The sequence below is a fragment of the Chaetomium strumarium genome, assembly GCF_033439665.1.
Source record: "Chaetomium strumarium strain CBS 333.67 chromosome Unknown B0T15scaffold_6, whole genome shotgun sequence".
In the NCBI taxonomy this organism is placed as follows: Eukaryota; Fungi; Ascomycota; class Sordariomycetes; order Sordariales; family Chaetomiaceae; genus Chaetomium; species Chaetomium strumarium.
The window spans coordinates 2,022,454-2,047,819 of record NW_026944434.1 but is presented as its reverse complement, the minus strand read 5'-3'; the positions used below and the strand labels follow the sequence as shown (position 1 = coordinate 2,047,819).

General features: G+C 55.1%; 8 protein-coding genes and 3 non-coding genes across 11 annotated transcripts; 2 read left to right on the top strand and 9 right to left on the bottom strand.

The window, feature by feature from the left end:
- The first annotated feature begins 1,716 nt into the window (after positions 1–1,716).
- On the top strand, positions 1,717–3,295 carry B0T15DRAFT_274168 (nucleotide-diphospho-sugar transferase). Its single transcript, XM_062863497.1, has 4 exons — positions 1,717–1,835; positions 1,908–1,951; positions 2,021–2,167; positions 2,245–3,295. Exons 1-4 carry the CDS (start codon positions 1,829–1,831, stop codon positions 3,139–3,141), a joined length of 1,095 nt encoding a protein of 364 aa, XP_062719204.1. The 5' UTR covers positions 1,717–1,828; the 3' UTR covers positions 3,142–3,295.
- A 1,928-nt stretch (positions 3,296–5,223) lies between these two features.
- B0T15DRAFT_402245 (glycerol kinase-like protein) lies at positions 5,224–7,096 on the bottom strand (the record flags this gene model as incomplete). The annotated part of the gene is made up of 2 exons (XM_062865149.1): positions 5,224–6,649; positions 6,762–7,096. The coding sequence occupies 2 exons, from the start codon at positions 7,094–7,096 to the stop codon at positions 5,224–5,226; spliced, it is 1,761 nt and encodes a 586-aa protein (XP_062719203.1).
- Positions 7,097–8,633: 1,537 nt separating this feature from the next.
- B0T15DRAFT_t178 lies at positions 8,634–8,724 on the bottom strand. The gene has a single exon. It is a non-coding gene; the product is annotated as a tRNA-Lys (tRNA).
- Positions 8,725–9,363: 639 nt separating this feature from the next.
- On the bottom strand, positions 9,364–11,117 carry B0T15DRAFT_560442 (kinase-like domain-containing protein; the record flags this gene model as incomplete). Its single annotated transcript, XM_062870530.1, has 5 exons — positions 9,364–9,541; positions 9,607–10,036; positions 10,106–10,119; positions 10,150–10,979; positions 11,064–11,117. 5 exons carry the CDS (start codon positions 11,115–11,117, stop codon positions 9,364–9,366), a joined length of 1,506 nt encoding a protein of 501 aa, XP_062719202.1.
- A 1,662-nt stretch (positions 11,118–12,779) lies between these two features.
- On the bottom strand, positions 12,780–15,874 carry B0T15DRAFT_513605 (glycoside hydrolase family 81 protein; the record flags this gene model as incomplete). Its single annotated transcript, XM_062868053.1, has 5 exons — positions 12,780–12,796; positions 12,900–13,324; positions 13,526–13,919; positions 14,131–14,275; positions 14,357–15,874. 5 exons carry the CDS (start codon positions 15,872–15,874, stop codon positions 12,780–12,782), a joined length of 2,499 nt encoding a protein of 832 aa, XP_062719201.1.
- Positions 15,875–16,051: 177 nt separating this feature from the next.
- On the bottom strand, positions 16,052–17,249 carry B0T15DRAFT_274117 (uncharacterized protein). Its single transcript, XM_062863496.1, has 2 exons — positions 16,679–17,249; positions 16,052–16,375 (listed from the first exon to the last, which is right to left on the bottom strand). Exons 1-2 carry the CDS (start codon positions 17,061–17,063, stop codon positions 16,230–16,232), a joined length of 531 nt encoding a protein of 176 aa, XP_062719200.1. The 5' UTR covers positions 17,064–17,249; the 3' UTR covers positions 16,052–16,229.
- Positions 17,250–17,436: 187 nt separating this feature from the next.
- B0T15DRAFT_495974 (uncharacterized protein) lies at positions 17,437–18,563 on the bottom strand (the record flags this gene model as incomplete). Its single annotated transcript, XM_062867139.1, has 2 exons — positions 17,437–18,368; positions 18,437–18,563. 2 exons carry the CDS (start codon positions 18,561–18,563, stop codon positions 17,437–17,439), a joined length of 1,059 nt encoding a protein of 352 aa, XP_062719199.1.
- A 240-nt stretch (positions 18,564–18,803) lies between these two features.
- On the bottom strand, positions 18,804–20,299 carry B0T15DRAFT_540173 (DnaJ domain-containing protein). The gene has a single exon (XM_062869774.1). It carries the CDS (start codon positions 20,228–20,230, stop codon positions 19,301–19,303), a length of 930 nt encoding a protein of 309 aa, XP_062719198.1. The 5' UTR covers positions 20,231–20,299; the 3' UTR covers positions 18,804–19,300.
- A 120-nt stretch (positions 20,300–20,419) lies between these two features.
- B0T15DRAFT_540172 (cytidine deaminase-like protein) lies at positions 20,420–21,439 on the top strand. Its single transcript, XM_062869773.1, has one exon. The coding sequence runs from the start codon at positions 20,450–20,452 to the stop codon at positions 20,951–20,953; it is 504 nt and encodes a 167-aa protein (XP_062719197.1). The 5' UTR covers positions 20,420–20,449; the 3' UTR covers positions 20,954–21,439.
- Positions 21,440–21,653: 214 nt separating this feature from the next.
- B0T15DRAFT_t177 lies at positions 21,654–21,742 on the bottom strand. The gene has a single exon. It is a non-coding gene; the product is annotated as a tRNA-Arg (tRNA).
- A 2,973-nt stretch (positions 21,743–24,715) lies between these two features.
- On the bottom strand, positions 24,716–24,821 carry B0T15DRAFT_t176. The gene has a single exon. It is a non-coding gene; the product is annotated as a tRNA-Leu (tRNA).
- Between the last annotated feature and the right edge of the window lie 545 nt (positions 24,822–25,366).

Sequence of the window (25,366 nt, the reverse complement as noted above, 5' to 3'; positions counted from 1 at the left end):
GATTTTGTCTTTTTCCCCCCCCTCTTCTTTCTTCCCTTCGTCGTCGCCGGTTATATCTGGGTATCACAGCACCAGCCGGACCGAAAAGACGAAAACGCAGACGAGGAGATTGAGTCGGGCGGGTAGTACTCCTGGAGGCAACTCTGGGTTTGGCCACGACACGGCACGCGCGGAAGATGCATCACCGGACCATGGACTGGGTGTCTGGACCGGATTGAACCAGTTGGAGCATAGGGAAAGGTTGGCTGGCCTAGTCTGAGTTGAATGTTTCTCTTTTCCTTTTTTATACTTTTCTCCCGGGCATGCCCTGGCGTCTTCTCCGCTGGTGGTTGGCACAGCGCGGCGCTGTTGGTTTCCTTTTGACCACCGGATGGTGTCCGATTCTGGTCGTGGGTTGCATACCTGTTTCTACGAATTCGCCTGGCACTTTGTGCGGCATCTCGGGGGCCAGAGGAGGGGGGAAGGGCGGAACGGCCTCACACCACTCAACTTATTGCTCTGGAGGGGTTTCAGGGTGAGAGGGTACGGTCATGATTGTCTTGATGGGTAATCGAGAGAGGTTTGGGCTGGGAAGAAATCGGGATTCTACTTTCTTTCCTCTTCTCTCTTGCTGGAAGAACTCACTCATCCTTTGATGATTCATGAATGATGACGATGATGACGATGACTCACGAGGCTTATGTTAGTCAAGAATTCTGACGGCCTTCAAAATAAACTATGCATGAGGCATTTCATGGCCTGCTGATGGAAGGACGACGCGGTGTCTTCTTATCGTGACGTACTTCCAAATGTTCCGTGCACCTGTTGGTCAACATGGGTATCGATGCGTCCAACCGTCAGCCAACCTTACACCAGATCTATGCGAAACAATGTTATGAGCTGTTAATGTTGATACATTGCTTCCGCCAGCACTCGGTCAAACAGTCAGCTGGAGCCGTCCACTCTGTCTCTCATTGGGTCTCCTCGTTGTTCCGTCACGGATATAAGACTGCCACTCTTGAACGTACAAAGACGGCACGGTCACGGGTTACACCACCTTTCAACCCCCAAGCATCCGCGCGACATCAGCAACGGCCTGGAGCAGCGCCTTTTTCCGTTCCGCGTTTCATCGACCCTGGGATCTGGAAGAGTGGCCTTTCCTTGCAGATAGCCGAGTTTTGTGTTACCTACTCAAGCTTGTCCTCCCACCCTCCGTACCTCTCTACCTACCGTACCTATGTTTCATATGACATACACGTCATCAGCGTAGCGAATTGAGCAGGTGACCACCGGCATGGCGAGACGCCGTTGTTCCACGGAATCGTTGGTTATATGCAGTATGTTCTGTGCATTGTTGGTCATCGTCGTTGGGTGTTGTTGGACCAAGCATTGCGTAGCCCCTGACCTTTCCCCTTATTCAGAAAGTTAAAAAGGCCCACTCGAGAAACCCGGTCATGGGTGCTGCTGTGCGATCCAATCTCGCAATGGGGGAATGGAGCATGCTGATTGGCTGTTAGTCTGGGATATGGCCTGGGAAACCACCCCTTCAGCAGCCCTGTGACAACGCTAGCTGCCGCGACAGTGGCGCGAGCCGTGGGCCCCGTAAAGGTGTCCTTCTCCTGCATTCCCAGATCGGGCTCTTCGCGGTCCTCGCAGCTAGGTTCGAACACGACGTCGTGGTCCCTTACGATATATACCTCGTATTTTTACTGTTCTCGCGGTTCGCGACTGCCTTTCTTCCAGAAGCAAGGTGGCTGCCTACTATTTAACTGCTGAGCGTTGCGCGCCCGAGTTCTAATTTCCCCACCTTTCTACCTTCGTACGCTCGTTCACCACCACCACCGCAACCATGAAGGGTAAGTAAGAATCTGTGCGTTGTGCGTTGCGCATGCAGGAGACCGAGGCTAACCTCGCTTCGCTTCTCGCAGCCTTAATTCTTGTCGGCGGCTTCGGCACTCGCCTGCGTCCTCTCGTGCGTTTTCCGATGATGCCCGACTCCCCGTCATGTCACCGAAAGGGTCGCTGACACCAACTCTCCTAGACTCTGACCCTGCCGAAACCGCTCGTGGAGTTCGGCAACAAGCGGATGATTCTGCACCAGATCGAGGCCCTTGCCGCTGCTGGTGTCACCGACATTGTCTTGGCCGTGAACTATCGCCCTGAGATTATGGAGAAGTACCTCGCCGAGGTTAGTGCCTTTACACGCAGCCCGAGAGGGTCGGGGTCGGGGGTTGGCGCAGAAAGCTGACGGTGTACCCTGAACAGTACGAGAAGCAATTCGGGATCAACATCACCATCTCGATCGAGAACGAACCCCTGGGCACCGCCGGCCCCCTGAAGCTTGCCGAGGAGGTTCTAACAAAGGACGACTCGCCGTTCTTCGTCCTCAACTCTGATATCACGTGCGAATACCCCTTTAAGCAGCTCGCCGAATTCCACAAATCACACGGTGACGAGGGCACCATCGTGGTAACCAAGGTGGAGGAGCCGTCGAAGTACGGTGTCATCGTCCACAAGCCAAACCACCCCTCGCGTATCGACCGCTTCGTCGAGAAGCCCGTCGAGTTCGTCGGCAACCGTATCAATGCCGGTATCTACATCCTCAACACCTCGGTGCTGAAGCGCATCGAGCTGCGACCCACATCCATCGAGCAGGAGACGTTCCCGGCCATGGTCAAGGACGGGCAGCTGCACTCGTTCGACCTCGAGGGCTTCTGGATGGATGTTGGGCAACCGAAAGACTTCCTCACAGGCACCTGCTTGTATCTGTCTTCGCTTGCGAAGAAGGGCTCCAAGCTGCTCACACCGGCCACAGAGCCATACGTCTACGGCGGCAACGTGCTGATCGACCCCTCGGCCAAGATCGGCAAGAACTGCAGGATAGGACCGAACGTGACGATCGGCCCGGACGTCGTGGTGGGCGACGGAGTCCGGCTGCAGCGCTGCGTGCTGATGGCAGGGTCCAAGGTCAAGGACCACGCCTGGGTCAAGAGCACCATCGTCGGCTGGAACAGCACAGTCGGAAAATGGGCGCGCCTCGAGAACGTGACGGTCCTGGGCGACGACGTCACCATCGGGGATGAGATCTACGTCAACGGCGGCAGCATCCTGCCGCATAAGACCATCAAGGCAAACGTCGACGTGCCTGCTATCATCATGTGAACGGAGCCATAACCAACGTTCCGCGATTATTTCTATTTTTGCCGCCGGTCTTTACGATCTCACCTCCTTTTTTTCGCTTTTAATTCGGATCCCCTTCTGTAGCCCCCTTTTCTAATACTGAGACGGAGGCGGAGCGCGCGAAACGCATACCACTCCCCTCTTCCACTCGAGAATCCCTCGTTCTACCGCCGTCAATACTCGGCGCGTAGATCTGAGCACCCATATCTGCCTCGTGGCAAGCCATCTTATTTGACCGAATGTGGAGGATGAGATCATGAAAACAACGAGGGCGGTGCGGGTATACCTATATGCTTCTGGGTTGCAAGCAACGGAGTAGGGCGGGCGCGCAATGGTTTAAGGGAGGGCTGCGGGTACCTGCACTGCGCATCGTGGAGACGGGTTACGGAACAGGGTCTGGCGCGGCTAGTTGTGTGGTGATTCCCCCGGGTCTGCATCCGACGGGAGCATCACCTAGGACATCGTGCAATAAACATCACTTGCACCAAATCCATACGGCTCTCTGGCAGTTTGTTCTCGTGACTCGACAAAGACCTTGGGACTGTTTCCTCCGGGAGAACAAAACTTGACCACCTGCGAAGCAAGGCATCCAGATGATTCAAAGAGGGCAGTGAAACACTCCACAGTTCTCCTGCCTTAGTCATGATGCTCGAGTCAGTCATGGCCCAGCATAAACAACGGTTGAACCTCGGACCAGCCACAGCATCGGAGGCGATGATCCGATGATATCGGTGACGTATCTGTTGACGGTCAGCAAGTTGTGATTTCAGTTGTATGCTCACGGGAATAAGAGGACCCTGAGGATGGCATCATAGGGATGCGCATCCGCAGTTGATCGGCAAACGGTCCATCGGATGAGGGACGATCGTGGAGCAACCTACTGCAACCCTTGGTGTAATGCACACCGGGGAAGATATGACGTGTACCAAACAATGGACCATGAGTTGGACATCATAGGTAACATTATGTGGTAGGTGGATTGATGATTCCAACCACGTCGCCAACGGAATGCCGTGGTTACGCTACCGGGATCAACCTTCACGTTGCCGAAGGTGATAGTACTGTCTAAGCAACAGAGGACAAGAAGAGTGGCACAGGATGATCAGTCATCAAGCTGCCAAGTCGTCGTTCTAGTGGTAGATCCGCGGGACACTGAGATAGGTCTCTCTCACGGTTTGTTATTGTTGGGCCCGTTTGGATCCCTACGGCCTGAATACCTCGAGTCAGTACTAGAGATGGGACTGGTGTCATTCCAAAGGGATCAAACAACACACTACAACGGGCATGTGAGATCCTTTTGGCTATGACATTGGCTTCGCTGCCAAGTGGTAGCCGGCACCGCGGCACCTGTAGTACCCGCGGCACGCTGAAGGGAGGCGAAAGTGGTGATGGACATTAACCTAGTAGACTGTGAACCACTTGAATGATGTACGTACCTAACCATGTTCCGGACAAGACAGGAAGGACACCAAGGGAATGACCGTCATGCCGGACTATGATGATTTAGCCACCCATGGAAGCGAAATAGGTACAATCTCCTCGAGTTTAGTGACTAGGTAAGTAAGAATAGACATCTCACAGGTAGATATGGTAGAGGTGGCAAGGTTGGCGCTTGAAGGAATCTTTATAGTACTAACGTTATAGTGTTATCCCTTACCATGGACGACTCAAGTAATGAACAAGGCTTTAGAGTTATGCCTAAGTTCGACAACATCGCAACCTAAGATAGCGGACAGAAAACACGTCTCGTAGTTTAACACCACCGTAGCCATTAAGCTCTATAGCTCCCTACTATCATACAGGTCCCATCCCGTTTCCTCCACCAGGGTTGCAAATGCTTGTTCGATGAATGTAGTACCCCACGGTATGAGACAGCCAGCCAACACCGAGCACATACTAGACTTGAAACTAAAAGTGTGTGAAAAGACGCCTGAAGAAAGCAAACCCATTGCCCCAAACCCGCTCCACGCCATCATTGCCATGAAAATCACACAAAAAGGACACCCAAGCTGAAAGAAAAAAAAAAGAAAAAAAAAGGAAAGGAAAGGAAAAAGGACGACCGCTTCACTTCGCCATGCAATCATCCCTCACCCACCCCCTACTCATCTCCACCGCCTGCTCCCACTTCCTAAACAACCTATCGGCCTCGGCCCTCTTTATTTGCGGCATGAACACCTTGCGGCCGTTGCGGCCAACTTCCTTGAGGTCTTCGAGCTCACGCCAGACGCCCGTGGCCAGGCCGGCGGCGATGGCCGCGCCCAGGGCGGTGGTCTCGCGCATGCGCGGGCGGTCGACGGGGATGCCGCTGATGTCGGCCTGGGTCTGCATGCACAGGTCCGAGTTGGAGAGCCCGCCGTCGACGGCGAGCGACTCGAGCTTGTGGCTCGAGTCCTTCTCCATGGCCTCGAGGATGGCCCGCGTCTGGTAGCACGTCGCCTCGAGCGTGGCGCGCGCGATGTGGCCCTTGTTGGTGTGCTGCGTGATGCCGAAGAGGGTGCCCTTGGCGTCGTCGATCCAGTACGGCGCGAACAGCCCGCTGAAGGCCGTGACGAAGACCACGCCGCCGTTATCCGGGACCGACTCGGCCAGCGCGTTGATCTCGCTCGAGGACTCGATGAAGCCGAGGTTGTTCTGCAGGAACTTGACGCCCGACCCCGCGACGGCGATGCTGCCCTCCAGCGCGTACACCGGTTTCCTGCCGCGCCCGAAGTCATAGGCCACGGTGGCCAGCAGGCCGTACTTGGAGATGACAGGCTCCGTGCCGACGTTGTACAGGAGGAAGCATCCGGTGCCGTACGTATTCTTGGCCTGCCCGGGACTGAATCCGCACTGGCCGACCAGGGCGCTGGACTGGTCGCCCAGACACCCGGCAATGGGAACGCCTTTTAATGGGCCGCTGGCGAGCTTGCCGAAGCATTCGGAATCTGACGACGGCACAATCTTGGGCAATTGTACCTTTGTCTTGTCGATGCCGAAGAACCCCAGAAGCTTGTCATCGTACTGCATGGTGCGCAGGTTCATGAACATGGTCCTGCTGGCGTTGGTGCTGTCTGTGACATGAACGGGCTTGTCGGCTTGCGCGCCGCCATTGAGTCTGTAGATAAGCCAAGAGTCGACGGTTCCGAATGCGAGGCGCCCTTCCTCGTAGGCCTGCTTCACGGAATCCACATTCTGGAGGAGCCACATGAGCTTGACACTGCTGGGGTATGTCGACAGAGGCAGGCCGCAGAGGTCCATGAGGCTATCTGAGTCCTCGCGCGCCTTGAGCTCGCGCACGAGCCCTTTTGTCCGGGTGTCGGGCCAGACGATGGCATTGTGGAGCGGTTCGCCGGTGGTGCTGTCCCACACTACTGTTGTTTCGCGCTGGTTGGTGATGCCGATTGAGCGGATGTCGGATTTTGAGTAGCCCAGGTCGACAAACTCTCGCATGGCCCCTTCGATGCATTCTTCGACGGAGCGGAGAAGCTCTAACGGGTCATGTTCGTGCCATCTTCAATTTAGAGTTGTTAGCCCAGGCGTCGCTAATGCAGAGGCTCCGCAGCGATCCCGGCTTAGGGTGGAGGCAGAGCGGAGATTGGGGGGTGGGAGTGAGCGTAACATACCCAGATTTTGGGTAAAGATTCTCAAACTCTATTTGATGGCTCGCGACAGGGTCGCCGTCACCGTTGAAGATGAGGAAGCGCGATGATGTGGTGCCTTGGTCGATGCTGCCGACGAACCAGTGGTGTTTCTTCTCTTCGTCCGTCTCGATGATTCCCTGCGGGAGGTGCTCTACGTGGGAAGTGTGGATGTCGGCAGTGATGTCGGGCAGCCTCCTGGGTGTTGCTGCGGTGGGCTTCATCGACAGGGCATCCAATTTGAGACTTAAACCAGGACCGCCGGGGATGAGCGTGTCCTCCAAGCGGGTGGAACTGAGGTTGCTGGCGTGATGGACCATGGTGTGCTTGTGTTTAGACTTGCGCCACAGGGACATAAATCTGCTGAATCGGAAAGTGCGAAGGTGTGGTTGTTCTTTCCGGGGCAGGCCAGTTGCTGCTTGCGATGGTGGATGGGACAACATTGATAAAGGCGGTCGGCGTGGGGCTTTGGAGGGTCAGAATCGGGCAGGTCGGAAAAGGAGGGGCAACGTCATGGAAGGCCTAGCCCCGGCCATGCGTACAGCGATTGGAATGTGTGATGGACTGGGAAGAGGCGGTATTGCATCTGATCCGCTGGCTGCCCACCGGTGACGCTGTAAGCGGCGCTGCTGCGTTCCACAGGGCAGTGGCTCCAACAACAGGGACAGCTCGAGGGGCGAATGTCCGCCGAAACGGTTGCGCGCGCATTGCGAGCGGAATCGGCTATTTAAAGGCCGGGATTGCGTTTAAAATACGGGATGCCGCGGGAGCTCGTTACCACCGGCGCGGGAGGCGGGAAGCAACAGCCATTCGTGCCGCATTCATGCCGTCTCTCGGCTGGAATTTTTCCTGGCTGAACGGCGCATGCCGCTATTGCAATTTCGGGCATTGCGTGGGGTGCCGAGGCCTGCTCGAGGCCTGGTCCATTGGTGGAACATCTCATGCGGGGGACAGCCAAGTGCTTGTGGGCCATCTGGGGGATTGCCTTTGATCACGGGAATGCTCTCCAAGCCACGCTCCACCATCTTGGGAACCCCGCAGGAACCCGCATAACCCCGCCAACAACGAAGGATCTCGAACGTGACGGATGGAGGATGTCATTCTCCTACCGATCGTCGGTCTTTCACCCACACAGCAACACAGCTTGAATCCCCCTAACGTCATCCATGGTCAATCAACTCGGCAGGCTTCAAGTTGAGCTCCAATCGATAGGCAGCGTGTATTTCCTGAATAATAAAGGAGGGACTATGTCATTTCTTCCTGTAGTTTTGGTCTACTCCAGGAATACCCCATGAGCCCCTTGAAAAGGGGGCATCAACATGCACTGTCTCCAGCAACTCGGCTTCGTCGGTGGCTACTGCGTAATGAGTGACAGCGAAGTAACCTGGCAAAGGTCTTCTGTTGTCTAGAATTTGCCGATCCCTCGCTGTACTGCCAACGTAGCTGCGCACGCGCACTATCAAAAAAATTGCAATCCACATTCACACTGGCCAGAACACAGCATTTTCGATCGTATCTCCAAGCGCCTACGCTAGTGATTCCCTTTCCCCTGGCAGATGCAGCACACAAGGACATGGTTCGCATCGGCAAGAACTTACCCGAGGGGACTTCCTTTTTCCTCGGCTTGTTGTTCGGTCAACAAATCTGCTTGATAAATGGAGAACGAGCCAATGCAAAATGTGAATGACCGGAGTAACTGGAATAAATGCTTAAATAAAACAGAGAAAAACAAAGACGTAGTCACGCTAGCCAACAAGACAAGGGAAGCTCCAGGGGAAATGGGACATTTCAGCCGGGGCGAAAGTACGAAAAAGGATGACCAAGATGGAAAAATGAAAGTCTCGAAGACGGGAATTGAGCCCGACGTGGGGGTCGAACCCACAACCTTGAGATTACGGAGATTCCTTTTAGTAAGAGTCTCACGCTCTACCGATTGAGCTAGCCGGGCAGGCTATTTGATTGTTCTTCTCGGTGGCAAAGGCTTGGCTTAGATAGGGGACGCAGACCTAGTCTATCCAACACCAGCCGCGACTCCAAGATCAAGAGTCATCAAATCTTACAGGGGGCCGGATTCACAGTGGCCTAGACGATTTACCTTAGGGAAACCCGTTGTATTCCTCGTATGTGACATTTCATGATCCCACAATGTTCCTGTCTCTGAACCTTGAAGCCGCCATGGACCATGTTGGACCGATGCGCCTCCTCCGGGCCCGGAAACAGGGCTCTTAGAAAGAGAATTAAAACCAACAGATATGGCACAACCAGACACCATGGTATGTTACATGTACAATATAATCCACACAGCCCAAGAAGCCATGCCCATCGACAAGCCAGTGAGTGTCTACCCGTTCTGCCATCCCCCTTCGTAGGTGATAAGGTATAGATGCGCCCGTAACCTCTCACAGTGGGGACAGAAACCCAACAATACCCGCTGCCAACTCGAGGGGAAAGCATCACACAGAAAAAAGCATGGAAACAGGAGGACATAACTGAGAAAACTCCTTTGGACATGCCACCTTCCCATCAACCAATCCTAAACAACTCCTTTCCCTTTCGATGCTGTGTAATCACCATCTCAGTTCGATCTTCAACCAGAACACTCGCCCACGTCAACGGGCGATGAAGTGGGAATCCACTGTGACGAAGGGGGAATCCATTGTGACGATGCCGGATTACCCCCCTCGTCGTCCTCGTCCTGCAGGGGTCCCAGGCGCAGGCGCAGATTGTGAGAAGGGGTACGGCGGCGTCTGTGTCCATGTCCCTGTCTATGACGTCGTCGTCGTTGGCGGCCGCGGCGGTGGCGGGATTCATTCCTAGGTCTTCGCAGGACGACGACGACGACGACGGCGCACCACCAACACCGCTACCGACCGTCGAGGTGCGGCTGAGCATGCCACTCTGGTTCCGGTTCTGGCTTGAGCTTGAACTCTGGCTCGAGCTCGGACCGGGGATGATGATTACGTTGCCCGTGCGCCGTTCCGCCTCACAGTTGGCACACACTCCGCCCCCGACGATCTGGTCGTAAACCGAGTACAGGTGGTAGAACCAGGGGTAGAGCTGGTGCGCTTCGGGCCGCAGGTGCTGGGTGGCGCTCATCATCTCCTGGATGCGCGGGAGGACGGGCAGAAGAGCGTGGACCGAGCGTTCGCGCGAGGGGTCGGAGGCGGCGAGCTCGTGGCCCAGACTGGTGAGCGTGGCGAGATAGGTCGGGAGGTTGGGCAGCGCGTCGGCGTACTTGAACGGGCGGTCTTCGCTCCGTCCTCCGTAGTAGTAGTAGGATCTGTCGGCCGCGAAGAAGGGAGAGGAGGAGGGATGTTGGTGCGTGCTACTATTGCTAGTATTTCTAATATGGGCGAGCTGCTCCTCCGCGAACTTGGCTGGCTGGCCCAGCAGGACGGTGACGATCTCCAGGTACACACAACCCAGCGAGAAGATGTCGGAGCGCTCGTCGCGCCTCTGTTCCGCGAGGGACTCGGGGTCGGCGTACTTGAGCGTCTTGGGCGTCGGGCCCTCGGAGTAATCGCCCGTCTCAAAGTGCTTTGACAGGCCGGAATCCGTGAGCATGGGCTGGCCAAAGTCGTCCACCACGATGTTCTCCGGCTTGATGTCCTTGTGCCAGATCTGCACGCCCTGCTTGTGGAGGTGCGTCACGGCCTGTGTGAGGCAGCCGAAGAACGAGTGCAGCCGTGGTATGATCCACTTGGCTCGGCTGGGATCGAGGAACACATCGCTCATGAAGGTGTTCAGGTTACCACCAGCGGGCGGGTACATCGCGATGGCTAGTACGTGATCTTTCACACGCTGCTCGGATGGCGCACCGATTCCAGTCCTCTTCTGCAGGCAATACCTAATCAGCCGTGTATTAAAGCAGAATGACTCGAATGATGCGACATAGGCAACTATATGTGGATGTCTAAGTCGCGACATCGTCTTCACCTCCTTGAGTGCCCTGCTACGGGCTTCGCTGTCCGAGCCTAGGAGCTGCTTCTCCCCCTGGCAAGAAATGACCTTGAGGGCAAGCGGGCGGCGGTAGTCATACCCGTCAGGGGGCGCGACTCTATATACGGTTGTCGTCCCGGATCTGCCTAGCGATGCGCCCCTGCCCACGAAGGGGAAAGGCGGGATTCGATGATCCGTTTCGCTGCCGCCGCGGAACACCTTGTGCTTCGCTAACACGAGGTCCGCCTTCCGCACCGGGTTGAGCTAATTGTCAGACACCTCCCGGTCGGCATCATCTCAGGCGAACTGCCCGTCTTCCTGAGCTTGTAGGAAGTCGTTCATTGCGACGGACAATGGACTGCTGCTGACGGACGATGGATTGCTGCTGGACGCGAACGACATTGTAACTGACGCTGACTTGCTGGGATGTGGACGGATGGGTGTTGAGACGAAACCGGAACTTAAGAGCTACGAGGGTGATTGTGATGGGAGATGCGTTCAGATCGCATTCGCGGAAGAAGTAAGTATCCAGCTGTGTGATCGGTCGGTCTCGAATCGTCCCCCCAACGAAATATGATGTGACCACCAACCAGTGTGTAGCCGCTGCCGCCGAGGTGACTGTCAGGCACCGGTCTGTGCCCGGAAATGCAGCTGTCTGACGACCGGCAGGCACTCCTAATACCTAGCTCCGTGGCACTCCGGAAACGCAGCGTCATGACCGAGGAAGGCACCCCAGTTCTGTAGTCCTAGCCCAGAAGTTCTCGAGCCTCCCAGGGTTGATCTGAACCTAGCTGAGATCGGAATATCAATCCCATCTCGCATCCTCTTTGAGTCATCCCCTCTCTGTCTCCTATCCAAGGATAGGTAAGTACCTCCACTGGTACTATACGGGCCGTGCTGTGCCTGGCTGTAACACCCCCCTTTTTCAGGGAAATAGGACGTGTAAGCCGGGACCTTCCGCTTTAGGGGATGCATACTCCCCGGCACACTGATGCCTGGTGTTCGGCCCAGTGGCCGCTCAACTCCCGAGCCGTACACGGCAGGAGCAAATCGAGATGAGGTCGCACAGTTGCCGGGCCAGCGGCAAGCTTTATGAACACTGGTTAGTAACAGAGGATGTTAAACTGGAGCTCACAGAACCGAAAGGATGCAAGCAAAGATAAAAGATAGGCCTCTTGTGAATGAAACGTACACATTGCTTACTTGCCCTCCGTCAGAACAACAACAGGGGCAATGCCATACGTTGTATACTCCTAACCCTGAACGACGGGACTGCAACCCCCTTTTTTCTCATAGAGGGAAGCGGCGACGGGAACCTGGGCAGTCACGCTGACTGGACGTCGGAAAGAATGCGCCGATTTGATGACTTATGATATGACTCAAACCGCTCATGTCTTGCGAAGTCGGTGGGGAAGTCACAGAAGTTGAGTCTGGATTCCCTGGAATTTGTCAGCGATGGTGTGAGAGATGCCAGCTGCTACCGCGGAGGAACGGCCGATTGCTCGCCAGTTGCCGCCTTGCCTGCATGACACTCGTTCGACAGAGAGATTCCATCCGATCTCAGTACAGACCATCTGTCTCCGGCTTCTCCCGAAAACAACAAGACTTCAACTTGCTTCAGCAGTTCCGAGTACAGCTTAGCAATACAGCTGGGTCGTGGCTCCCATCACGTGGATAGCGAGTATCTGAGTACTAGAGATGACCAAAAGCGGCCGCTGTAATGGAATTATGCAGGTTACCAATGCTCCAGATGCCCTAAGTGTTTACAAAGACAGAAAGGTACGGTGAGGTATACAAGGTAAAGAAAGGAAAAGAAGGGTATACAGAGAGAAAACGGTATACAGAGAAAGGAAAACGGTGTACAGAGAAAGAAAAACGGTGTACAGAGATAGTAAAGGTCAGGTAAAAGGATGCTGCTGTCCAACTTGCCAGACTGAGTCCCATATCAACACAACAAGCCCTGCGTGTAGCGACACGGCCCTCTCTGCCACTGACGAAGGAACCCAACCGCCCGCGGTCCTGTACAATACAAAACTAAGGTAGGTGGTATTCGGACCAAGCAACTCAAAGCCCGCCGAGTGCTGTTTGCAAAGCACAAAATCGTCAGCTCATATACCCTGCAGGATACACACACGCACACGTCTTTAATTGCCAGTGTGAAGAAGGCCATGCGGGGAAACTTACCAGCAGAATAACACAAATACCACGTCAGACTAGCGCCGCCATCGATCCACGAGGCATCGAAACCGGCCTGGCTGAAGAAGCTGTACGCACCGCGAGGGTCGACCGTGGCCAGGTTGCCGTAGACGATGCCCTTCCAGCCGCCCGCTATGGCGGCCGCGCGGCCGTCGCCGAAGTACGTCTCCCACTCCTCGCGCACGAACTGCGGCGTGCGGATGAAGGGCGTGTGCGGCAGCAGCGGCAGCATGTGGATGCCCTGGATGTACTCGTCGTTGGCGCCGAAGAAGGTCGTGTGGTCCACCTTGTTCTCGAACAGAATCCCCGCCACCTTGTTTCCGATAAAGTTGGATGGCTGGACCTGGTTCGTGGTCGTGTACAGGTAGTACGACTGCAGCGAGCGCGCTTGGACGGCGAGCATGAGGTTTCCGCTGGAGACACACACGGAAGGCGGTTTGGGTCAGTACTAGTAGTACTAATATATATATATATATATATATATATATATATCATTTGGGGGGGGGGGGGGGGGGGGGGGGGGTGGGGTAAAAAGCCAAGAAAGCTGTAGGGACGGGAGAGAGGCGCGGAGGGGGGGGGGAAAGGGGGGAACAAATGTGAAATGAGAAACGTACCGAGCTTCCATGTTGGCGTTGCCCGAGACGGCACCCCACATCTTGATGGCGTACGAGGCCATGGTGTCCTCGGAGCTGGATTCCTGGTTCTTCCCATCGAGCGTGTCGTAGAGTCCGTGGGCCCAGCTGTGGCCGTGGTACCAGTCAAAGTTGCGCGAGACGGGGAAGTATGTGTCCTGGGCGCTGGGGTTGGCGATGTCGCGCACGAGCATGTCGATGTAGGCCCGGTTGTTGGCCGCGTTGAGCCACGAAGGGTCTAGATGCCCAATGACGGCGGCCGCGTAGATGAAGTAGCCGTAGTGGAAGTGGTGGTCGTTGTACAGCGAGTTGCCGAAGTCCGCCCCGGTGTCGCCTGTGTTATAGGTCGCCGACGAGACCACCCCGCCCCAGGCACCTGCTTGCGTTAGCCTTTCGGCGGCTCTTCCAGGGCGCTAACTGCGAAAAAAAAAGAAAAATAAAAATAAAAAAAACATAAAAATAAAAAAAACATAAAAAATAAAAAAAACATAAAAAATAAAAAAACATAAAAAATAAAAAAAACATAAAAAATAAAAAAAACATAAAAAATAAAAAAAACATAAAAAATAAAAAAAACAACCACTTACTCTCATACACAAGTGGGTACTGCTGCGCGTTCCGCACGAAACGGTCAAACGCCACCTTCAGCTGCTCCAGTCCGCCCTGGGCCAGCGTGTTATCGCCCAGCATCTCCTTCGTCGCCAGAATGATACTGGCAAATTTGGCAAGCGCCTGTATTAAGTAACATTGATGTCAGCTTCGTGTTCCACTTCCCCGGGAAGATACCAGTAGTAGAGTAGTAGTCCTTCTTACCTTTCCGCTGTAGTACATCGAGTTCAGGTTGGACTGCTCCTGCATGTCCTGCGACACCTCCTGCTGGGCGATGCGCAGGATAGACTGCCTGGTAGCGTCCGAGAGGGCCGCCAAGCTGCCAGCCTGCGGGGACCACGGCAGGAAGCCGACGCTGGTCGGCAGGTTCGACTCGACCATGGTCCACGAGTCGGCGACCACGGCGGCTGCTATCCCCTTGGTCGTCGTCTGCAACTGCACGCCCGTTACCTTGCCCTTGGTGGCGGCGTCGAACGAGCTCTGGTGGTGGGGCAGCGCGAACATGGCGAGCGTGGCGTCGGCCATGCCGGCCTTCTTGAAGGAGAAGCCGTACGTGCCCGTCGCGCCGGACATGGTCCCGGAGAGAGTCGCGCCGGTGGCATAGGCACCGCAGGCCGCGTCGTACACCGCTTCCCCGTTGCCGGGGTCCTTGGCCACCTGGATGGTGCCATAGAACGCCCCCGCGGCCTGCGCAAGGCCGTTGTTGACGACTTGGAGATCCAGGGCGTTGCCTTGGGTGTGGCGTGCATACAGGAGCCACGTAGTGCCGTCGGCCATGCTCAGCTTGTACTTGACCACGCCAGCCTTGGGACTCTGCGTCATCCGCGTGACGGTGCTGAAGAAGACGCCAGTCTGGATCATGGGCGTCGCCCCATTGTAGACCCCGGTGATGAATGCCGACCCCTGAACCAGGGGGAACTGGATGGCGGCATCGGATCGTGCGTTGGGGCGTAGACTGACTTGCACGGAGAGGTCCGTCGGCGACTCGGTGGTCAGCGCCGTGTCAGACCCCAGCTCCTTCGCCGAGAGGACGACGGACTGAATCCCAATGGGGTTGATGAAGTACGCCGCAGCACCGGTGCCGGGCTTGGCCGGCCCATATACTCTCTGCTTAGCGTCGATATGGGAGATTGCCAGCCCCCAGCTTCCCGAGGCCCCCTTGCCGCGCGCCCAGGCGACTGAGTACGGGTGGAGGAATGTGGGCGATGTCTGCTCGCCGAGGAAGAAGTTGGCGTAGAACTTGTTGGTCTCGATCGGGCCGTTCTTCGTGATGCCCTTTCTGGCCACCGGATGGTCCGCCTTCCTGCCAATGTTGGCCGGAGGGGCGTCCGTGCCAATGGGCGCCGAGAAGATGTCCCCGGCCGCCATCTGGACGGCTGCGACCGCCACCTTTTGGCGGACACTCGCGGTGGTCGTCGCCGTTGGGAGCAGCGAGGTCGGCGAGGGAATCTCACTCGTCAGAATAGGCACAGGCTCTGTGGTCTCAAGCGTGGACACGATGGTGCCGCTGGTGGAGGGCTCCTTCTTGCTGACGAGGCTCTGGACCGTGCCGGACGGAGCAACGCTCGTGACAACCTTGGCGGAAGCCGTTATGGCGCTGCTAGGCGGAGGAGTGTCGTCCCTTGCCCGGAGGGCCTCGGGCACGGCCACCGGAGAGGCGAAGGACGCAGTAGCCTGCAAGGCGGTTAGCAGCACGAACCGTAACCTCCATGTTGGTGTCATCTTGGGTGAGCCTGGTGCGTGACGATCCAGGAGTTGCTGCTTTGCCTTGGGATGACCCCATGCCAGGTCCCGACCGTCGGGCCCTTATGTATAACACAACGGCTCTCCCCGATCCATCTGGAGAGTCACGTCTGAGACAGATCCGGCTAGCCTTGTTCGGCAGGCGCCGTGATCATGCCGCCCGCCGACCGGCCGTTCCCCGGAACTACAACAGTAGCATCATCGTGCGGCCGGGGTTGTCCCGAAGGGGTGCCCGGGGTACTGGGTCCTCACTCATTTCCCGCGGCTCTGCGATCCCCCGCAGAACACTAGTATACGCTTGAGGGTCACTAGGCCCCTCGGGTCCCTCTCGACCTCAGTATAGCTGAAGTACACCAACATGCCGGCGGCAGTGGCGGTTCGGTACGTAAACATTCCCGCTTGTGGCGCTCCAACATGCCAGCAGCCAGAACAAGCCGGATGTACCTACCTCAGCTGTAGCCCCGTTGTCTGCCCCGTTATCTGATCCGTGCGTAAGCATAGTACTATTCAAGGGAAGAGGTACCAGAATCTTACAAGCTGAGGAGTCGGATTTTCATATGAAAGCCCCATGCAGAAGTCCCTGCCAATACTCCTGAGGCATGTACTGTACAATACAATACATACACACCACAGTACAAGAAGGGCATTGTGGGGATGAGGACCAAACAGACCAAGATAGCTCAGGAACAACCGTAGCCGGCCGGCACGCGTGACTGCTCCGTTGACTGCCTGGAAGGTGATTTGGGCGGTATGACTTGAAACCTCAGCACGACATGTACTTACTTACTTGGAAGTCACTGGAAGAGATATTGGACTCAGGGACAGAGAGCCGGAGTAGGACTAGGGGTGCCGTAGTATCGATGCAGGGGAATGAATGTAGGTCAAGGTACACTAGACCAGGATCGGTGAGAATAGGTAGACAAAAGGCCAAGGTAAGGTGGGTACAGGATCTGGAGATCTGGGGAGGCCAGAAGTCCCAAAGTTCCGTTCCTCGAAAAAGTGGATCCGATTCTGTCATGGTGGGATCGTCCGAACATGTGCGGCAAGCGCTCCTCCTTCCGAGTCTGGTGACAGCCCGAGTCGGCAGGCGCTCGGTTTGGTTGACAAGGACGGGGCTTTCTAACGCCGTTACCGCCAGGAATGCAGCGTTCAAACCGCACAGCTCCATTGGACCAAGCGTTTAGCCCTGAAACGATGAAGGGTCAGACTGGAATTCAATTGGAGTAGTGTCCCACGTGTGGAAGCAGCATGATGATACTCGGGAATAAGCTTGGAAGTTGGGAGGTAGGATTTCGCATGACACTGCCCTATGATCCATACCATACGGTGGTGTTGCTGCTGCCTGTCGTGATGCAATGAGATCGTGTGATATAGACTTGCCATAACTTCTGGATGTCGGCCAATAATGATAGATGCAGGTGACTGCAGTTTCGGATGTTTCCTTTTGGAGAGACACCTCCGCCAAGAAATGAGACATGCTCCGCGCGTAGAAATGATGTCTCATGGAGCATGTCGCAATATCTCAGGCTGTGTTCTTACGTTCATAAACCCAGAGCGTCGTAGTTGCCCGTCACTGGAATTAGCCGCATGACGGGCTTAGCCGGAGTCTTCCTCTCCATCCCAGTCACTTTCCTCGGCCGCTTTACGGGTTGCGGCTTGCTCTCAGGCCCTCCAAGGCGCGAGTTCTCCCCCCCCTCGGCGTGTGCTCTCGTCTTCCTGCTCTCCAGCCTGGTCACTCTCCTCGGCCGCTTCTCCGGTTCCGGTTTGCTCTCATGCATGCTCTTGCTCCCGTGGCCTTCGAGGCGCGAGCTTTCCTCGCCTTCGTCATGTGCTCTTGTCTTCCTGCTCTCCATCCCAGTCGTTTTCTTAGGCCGCTTCGCCGGTTCCGCCTTGCTCTCCGGCCCTCCACGCCGCGCATTCTCCTCGCATTCGTCACGTACCCTCGTCTTCCTGAGTCCAGCTTTGTCCGCCTGCTTCCTGCTGTGTCTCTCCCCGGGTTCCTTACGGCGATGGCTTGTAGACCTTCCTTCCTCTTCCTTCCTGCATTTCATCACCTCCCTCCGATCTAAGACCCATGGCTTAGACAGCACGTCCCTCCGCAGCTGCACGACCTTCTCCCAGAAGACCACCTCTTGTTCGGTCGACCGCAGGTGGACGATCTTCTCGGCGCGGACTTGCCTATTTGTGCGAAAGGTGGTGACGCTGCCTTTGATATCCAAGACATGTCCTACGTCAATGGGCCCGTCGGCCACCGGGGCTGTGTTTGAGTCCCCATCGGATTTTGAGTTCATTCCAGCCGCGCCCGTCCCCAGTGCGGCAGGAGGCGCAACCTTCACGACGCATTCAAGCGTTGCCCCACTGCCATCGTCGATCATGTAGAAGCGCCTCGTCTCGCGTTCGTCGACAGCGACCACGACGCCGCAGATGCGCACCCATTTTATCGGGTGGTTGAGATGGAAGTAGACATCCTGGCCTTCACGCATCGAGTCAGCTAAACCCGCGGGGCCACAGCCAAGACATGGAACACAACGGCTGACCCACCCTCAAATCCTCGGTGGTTCTTGAGTGCCAGGATGTCGGTGTTCTGAAGATGGCACCAGCGATTGATGGTCGGCGACAGGTGGAAACAGTACTGCGGGTATACCTCGGGCGCAGTTTCGTCGGTCATGGCATCCTTGGTCTCATGCGACCCGGCACACAGCCTCCGGCAATGCTGTTCATGGCCTCCTGGGGGACTTGTCGGCGTTTGTTGCTTTGCACGTGGGGTTGCTGTTTCGACGCGTGAAGTTGCGTCGGAAGACGCCGGTTCAAGTTGAGGTTCTTTACCCCGCGTCATCAAGGGTCCAGTGCCAAGGCCGTGTGGGTCGTGCGCGTTGGCCAGGTGATTTCTTGGTAGCCCGATCTGGGCCAATCAGGGCCGGCGGATGATTCTGCATGTCATTTGGCGATGCCCATGACCCTTCATCTTGCTAGTCTTCATGCTGTAGCCGCAGTGAGCACTTTGGACTTCCACTGCAACACTGCTCGGCCATCCACCCCCGAGGAGAAGGGGGTTGGCCCGAAGCCGGTCCGAATGGTTAGTGTCAAGGAGCCCCAAAATACCTGAATCTAAACCAATGAGTTGGCCGCCCCAGGCGGGAGTTCGGTGACGGATAAAAAGCTGGTGAAGAAACTGCCGATGGCCAGTTTAACATAGCGTGTCATTAGGCAGCCGCCAAACCTGCAACGTTACTCGAATTCCAGAGTCCCCAACGCCGATGCTGCGTACCCCTTTTACGCCCTTCTTCGCCCTTCTATGCAAAAGCCGATCTGTAAATGCCTCTCCTAGGACCCAGATCAATGTCTCCATCGTCAAACAAACGGCCCTCGAGTGCTCCATGCCCAGCCCAGGAGGAAACTAATCCTTCATTTACGCTTCTTCATCATGTCCGCCTGTATGGCTTGGAATTGCTCCTCTGAGATGTCGGGCTCCTCCAGCTCCTTCGCACCTCTCTTCTTCCCCTTCGCGGCCTTCGACACAGCCCCATACTTCTCCGCCAGCTTGTCCAGCGCACTCACTCTGGAAGCTTGGTTCCGCTGAATGAGCGCGGCCAGACCGGCCTCAGAGTCCTTCTGGCTCTTCTTGCTGCCTCCGCGCAGCTTGTCGTAGACGCCCAGCTCCTTCGCGAGCTCATCCGCCTCTTTGGCCTCCTCCTTCGCGGCCTTGACCCGCGCTTGTCTAGTCTTCTTCGTCTCCGTCACATATGCATCAAACCGCGGCACCTCCTCAGCCTTGATAGCCGCGTCGATTATCTTGCGAAACCGCGCGTCGTCCTCGAGCACGTTGCTCAGCATCACCGTCTCGTAGATCTTGTCCATGTTGCCCTCAAACTCCTCGTAGGCCGCCAACAGGTCGTCCTTCTCCTCGTCCGACCCCTTGTATTTCGCGGCAAACTGCTTGATGGCCTCCTCCGAGACAGCATCGCGAAATTGCTCGCGGTAGTAGTCCGTCCAGCTGAAGCCGTCCGAGTCGACGACTGCTTCGGAGGTTGAGCCGGTCTCGTCGTAGCGCTTGCGCCGGGCCGGGTCCGAGAGAACGGCATAGGCGAAGGCGACCTGTTGGAATCTTTCTTTGGCTTCGTCCTTCTTGTCTTCGGGCACCTTGTCTGGATGTGTCTTCAGTGCGGCTTTGCGGTAGGCCGATTTGATCTGGTCTGGCGAGGCAGTGCGCTCTAATCCCAAGACCTCATACGGGTCGATCGAGGGTGGCTCGCCGTCGCTGAGGTCGTCGTAGACTGGCATTGTGGTTGGTGTTTTACTGGCGAGTTGAGCGGTTGAATTGTCCGCTTGCCTCATCAACGAGGTAACTTTAAATGGGATTCGAGGCGCGACGCGTCAGAGCCGCTGGAAGCGTGTCAGTGCGTGTGCCAATGCCGTAGGGGGATTTCATTGGCCAGTGCGTGCACCATTCTCTCACACTGTCTCGGCAAGACGCCGGCAGTAGCCGCGACTTGCCCGTGGCTGATCTGCAGGACCTTGGCGACATGCATCTCACTCCAACCTACGATTCACAACATGCCTGACATCCCGGCAGGAGACCACAGGGCATACATGCGGCTCGCCCTCGAGCAGGCACAGAAGTCGCCACCGAAACCAACCAACTACCGCGTGGGAGCCATCCTAGTGGACTCGGCCGCAAACGAGATTCTCGCGACTGGTTACACACTCGAGCTCCCGGGCAACACTCACGCAGAGCAGTGTTGTTTCATCAAGTTGGCTCAGAAGCATGGCGTTGCCGAAGAAGATCTCAAAAAGATCTTACCTCCTAAGGTGGTACTCTACACGACGGTTGAACCCTGCTCGAAACGGCTGAGCGGGAACCTGCCGTGCGTCGAGAGGGTGCTCCGCCTGGCTGGGTCGATCCGGACAGTGTATGTTGGCATCATGGAGCCGGAGAAGTTTGTGTCTGAGAACACGGGCAAGAAGAGCCTGGAAAGTGCCGGCATCTCGGTTGTTCATGTCGAGGGCCTGGAGAAAGAGATCCTGGATGTCGCCACTGCCGGCCACATCAAGAGCTGAGCACAAGTGAAACCGCTAGCGACTGCGGAAAAGGCTCATCGTCAACCCCTTCGGGCTGAGTTTCAGGGACCAGAAGAGGTGACTGCTACAACAGTTGATGGTTGGGTTGTGCTTCAGTGCGGATGGGAGCCGAACTACGAGACCCGGCGGAAAGAACTCATAGCTCTGCGCTTCCGCATTGCAGCGTTCTGGGGCGGCTCCGGTAAAGCAGTACGGACATGTATATATAGTGTAGGCGGGGGCTTACCATGGGGATCGTACACCGCCGCGGCTGGTTTAGACGGAGGAACTACATCTCTTCACAGAGCTCGTTCCTAGGTGATTTGCAGCGATCCGAGACTGCTACCAGCCGCGGCCATTGAAGGCTTCTAGCCAAGGGCATGTAGAAGCCAAGGAGCGCATCCTCCTAACTTCTCTGCATTCAACCGCGAGAACCTCAACTGGAAGAAACGATGTATATCTAGAATTGACGGACTTTACTACTCATATGGAGGTGAATCTTCCGTTGCTAATAGCGAACCGAACGGCCTCCCTGGTAACCTGAACATGCTCGAGATGTCCAAGCTAAGAGCTATCTTTCCCATTCCCCTCACCAACTAACTTCCCCGGGAGATATCGCAAAAACAGTATATGGAAATATAAGAGGCGGGAATTACAAAACATCCTAAAAAGTAGTAATCAAAACTTGGCAAAAATATCGCACCCGACGTGGGACTCGAACCCACAACCCCTAGATTCACTTCTAACTTGACTTAGAAGTCTAGAACTCTACCATTGAGCCAGCCGGGCAAACGTAAAATATTCTGCCAAGGCATAGGCCTATTAGCCCGGACACACCAAGCACAATACTGCAGCAAAGTAACAACGATCCAAGACAGACCTGCATTCGAAACAAAATGCTGGCAATTGACTTTGATGATATCGCTATTCCATGAATTCTAAGAGAGCCTCTCGGCACCTAAGGTAAGGTAGTTAGCGATTGTTGCTGGCGAACGTGAGTTGTAGAGATTAGAATAGATACTAAACACTAAGACCATTTGTTCCTCAAGATGCTATAAGTCGACCACCTCCCATTCCGCCCACTTTGTAAGTCCAGACCGCTTTTTCAACCCAACCACTTCAACTTACCACAACTCACTCAATCTCTGGCCAAACGGCCTTTTTTTGGATCAAACTGATTGCCAGTTAAAGATGGCTTACTCAGAGCAAGATATACAAGATGCAGTTGAGCAATACCGTCTTGGGCGCCAGTCATTGCGAAGCATCTGTAGTGAGTTCGGCATCCCACGCTCTACTATTCGCGACCGCCTTCGTGGTACTTAGACCCATTCAACTGCGGCCGAACCGCAACAGACACTTAGCCGAGTACAAGAAGATCATCTTACGCGATGGGTCTTAGCCCAGGTCGCTCTAGGTGTCCCACCAACCTATGCGCAGATCCGGGAGTTCGCCAGCTGGGTTCTATAGGCCCAAGGAGCACCCGAAAAGACTATCGGGAAGAGCTGGATCAACCGGTTTATCCGAAGGAACCCGGTCCTCCGTACCTAACGAGGCCGTAAGATCGACTCAGCCCGTATCAATGGCGCTACTAACTCGGTTATCCGCAGCTGGTTCCTACTCCTAAAGATCCTAGCCGTCAAAGATATCTTACCGGCTAACCGCTGGAACTTGAACGAATTCGGCCTTATAGAAGGTCAGGGTATCAACGGCTTGGTAGTTGGAAGTGCCTACACATGCACAGTGCAACGGAAAGTCCCTGGTTCGCGTACGTAGACCTCCTTAGAGTGCATCTCTACGACAGGGGTATTACTCCTACCAGCTGTTATTTTCAAGGGCAAGAGTGTTCAATAGCAGTGGTTTCCTATCGCCAAGGACGAACTAAAGGACTGGCTATTCACTGCAACTGAAAAAGGCTGGGTAAATAGGGTGGTTGCGTTGGAATGGCTGCAACAGGTCTTCATCCCCCGGACCCAGCCGCAAGATCCTACCTAGAAGCGTCTGTTGATACTGGACGGCCACGGTAGCCATACAAGTACTGAGTTTATATAGGAGTGCTTCAGCAACAATATCCAACTACTCTTTTTACCAGCCTATACCTCCCACGTCCTCCAGCCGTTGGATTTATCAGTGTTCTCCCCCCTGAAGCATACCTACCGCAAGCTCCTCAACCAGTTAACCAGCTGGTCAGAAACTACGGCATTAGACAAGCAGTTGATATTGCGGTGCCTCGTCAAGGCTCGCAGGGAGGCAATTATAGCTCATAATATCAAAGCTAGGTGGAAGGCATCCGGGTTGTAGCCTCTTAATATGGTGAAACCACTGATAAGCCCTCTTTTGTTGGAAAATTCGAACCAGGCGCTTGGCAAAGACGATCCACTACTACTACCACAGACCCCGGCATCTAGGCTACCTAGCCAGACCATAACTATGGCTCAGGAGGTCGAATTACAGACACCACGCAAGAAAGTAGACCTTCGCGTTCACCTAACCAACCTGGCTATCCGGCGGCAAGATCTTTCTGCACGACGGCTTTTATTCAGGAAGGTTGAGAAGGCATTTGACGAGAAGGACTTCCAATTGGCTCAATTGCAACAGGAAAACGAGGCTCTGAAGGTTCAGTTAGAGGCAGCCCGGCCGTCGAGAAGAAAGAGGGTGGTCCCGGATCCGAACAAGCAGTTCGCTTCCATTGAACAGGTCCACCGGGTTCAAATTGAGGCTGGCCGTATTGAAGAGTCTGGCTTTGAAGAGAGCAGGCCAGAAAGCCCCGAATCAGATGCTTCCTGTATTGTGGTGGGTTGAACAGACTGTAATAGATGGTGTTGAAGAAGATGGGTGGTTTAGACGCCAAGACTTACAAAGTGGGCAGAATGGGGGGTGGGCGAAATGGGGTGTGGTCGACTTATGTGCTGTTCTGTGTTTTGAGTTAACCCACCCCTTAGCAGCTATATCTATATTACGAAATGCGGATCCAATGGGATTATCGACTTCTAGTCGGTGGCTGCCACGGCCTAAGAAATCACGCTTCATCATTAACGACATACTGGCACTGACATAATGTGGCGGCTGTCTTTGGTGAATCATTTTGCGGCCTTTTGCATCGCTCTTACCATGGTTCATAGCAGACTCGTACCTATAGAGATGTGCAGGGTAAAGAGTGACTAGTGATGAAGGTGCAGAAGTGGGTATACCATAAGAAATGTACCCAGGTAAGCCAGAGAAGTCGCTTGTACGTAGGGGGGGTTTAAAGGAGAAGTGAATATTAAGACCACAAAGTCTTAATGTTCAACAGTATCCTTCTCTTTACGGCCTCGTTGATTCGATATAACTTATAAGGACATCCTCGCGCGTCTCCTACACGTGCATCCACACTTAAACCACAGGACTAACTGACGATTGTGAGTCTCCCTAGGAGACTCCTTGAGTTCTCCCACACCTCATTGGGTTACCAGCACTCTATGCCGTCAGCAGCACAACAAATCCCCACGATGGAAGTCTCGCCTCCTTGAGCCCTGGAGCAATTTGGGGCGCGGCTAGCCCTTTCATTCTCGTTGCTTTGCCATCAACTCCTCCGTCGCCCGTCTCTTCACGCTCACGCTCCCTAACTGGCTCTGCCCCTTTCTCAACCTCACCATTCCCTCACCTTGCGGCAGTAGAGTTTTACCGCATCCTCCACCCGGTTTTTGGTGCCACAATCAAAAGGAGTAGACTAGACAAAACAAAAAAGAAACAGCTGTACTCCATAACTGTGGAGCCAAAAGGTCATGACAAGGGTGAGATTCGAACTCACGCCCCTTTCGAGACCACGGATAGTGGATTAAGGGTTTTGAATACCTTAACGTGGCGCCTTGGACCGCTCGGCCACCTTGCCTATGCCCTGCAGAGTGTGTGGAGCTGAACATAAGACCGGTCGAAGGTCGAAGCAGAATCTAACTTGCTTTGAACCAAGTAGGTGTTGTGAGGGCACCCATCCGCACCGCATCCACAACCATTAGCTCCTTCGTTTTAACTCGCCCTCGACACGGCTGGAATAAAAGGACTGGAAGGGCCAAAGGATCCAACCCCGGTGCGCAGGTCACTAGAAGGAGATTAGTAGTACCTTTACTTTACATGCGAAAGTAGAACCTGACCGTAGCAAGTTCTATATCAGGTGTATAGAGCCCCTACACAACGGGTATGAACTTACCTATGAATGTAGCCTATATCGCCGTCCACACGTGCAGTAAGAAGTCTGAGTCTGTCAGACGTTGACGCACTCGGGAAGACATCTTGAAATACAAATTCCCGGAGATGTCCGAAGGCGGGCCCGCGTTAGAGATATGGGATTTCCTATGTACCAGGTACCTAGGTATTTGACTGACCTGTCCGAGCGCTTATGTCAACCTATCTGAGATTTAAGATGTGGTGTGAATAGGT

What these genes read in the sequence shown, in the direction of transcription:
- B0T15DRAFT_274168 (XM_062863497.1), top strand. An exon ending in GCACTCGCCTGCGTCCTCTC is followed by an intron (nt 1,952 to 2,020) that starts GTGCGTTTTCCG and finishes CAACTCTCCTAG; the next exon opens with ACTCTGACCCTGCCGAAACC. An exon ending in TGGAGAAGTACCTCGCCGAG is followed by an intron (nt 2,168 to 2,244) that starts GTTAGTGCCTTT and finishes TACCCTGAACAG; the next exon opens with TACGAGAAGCAATTCGGGAT.
- B0T15DRAFT_274117 (XM_062863496.1), bottom strand. Translation starts at nt 17,063, where the DNA reads ATGGAGCTGTGCGGTTTGAACGCTGCATTCCTGGCGGTAACGGCGTTA. An exon ending in TTCCAGTGACTTCCAAGTAA is followed by an intron (nt 16,376 to 16,678) that starts GTAAGTACATGT and finishes CGCACGGATCAG; the next exon opens with ATAACGGGGCAGACAACGGG.
- B0T15DRAFT_540173 (XM_062869774.1), bottom strand. Translation starts at nt 20,230, where the DNA reads ATGAGGCAAGCGGACAATTCAACCGCTCAACTCGCCAGTAAAACACCA.
- B0T15DRAFT_540172 (XM_062869773.1), top strand. Translation starts at nt 20,450, where the DNA reads ATGCCTGACATCCCGGCAGGAGACCACAGGGCATACATGCGGCTCGCC.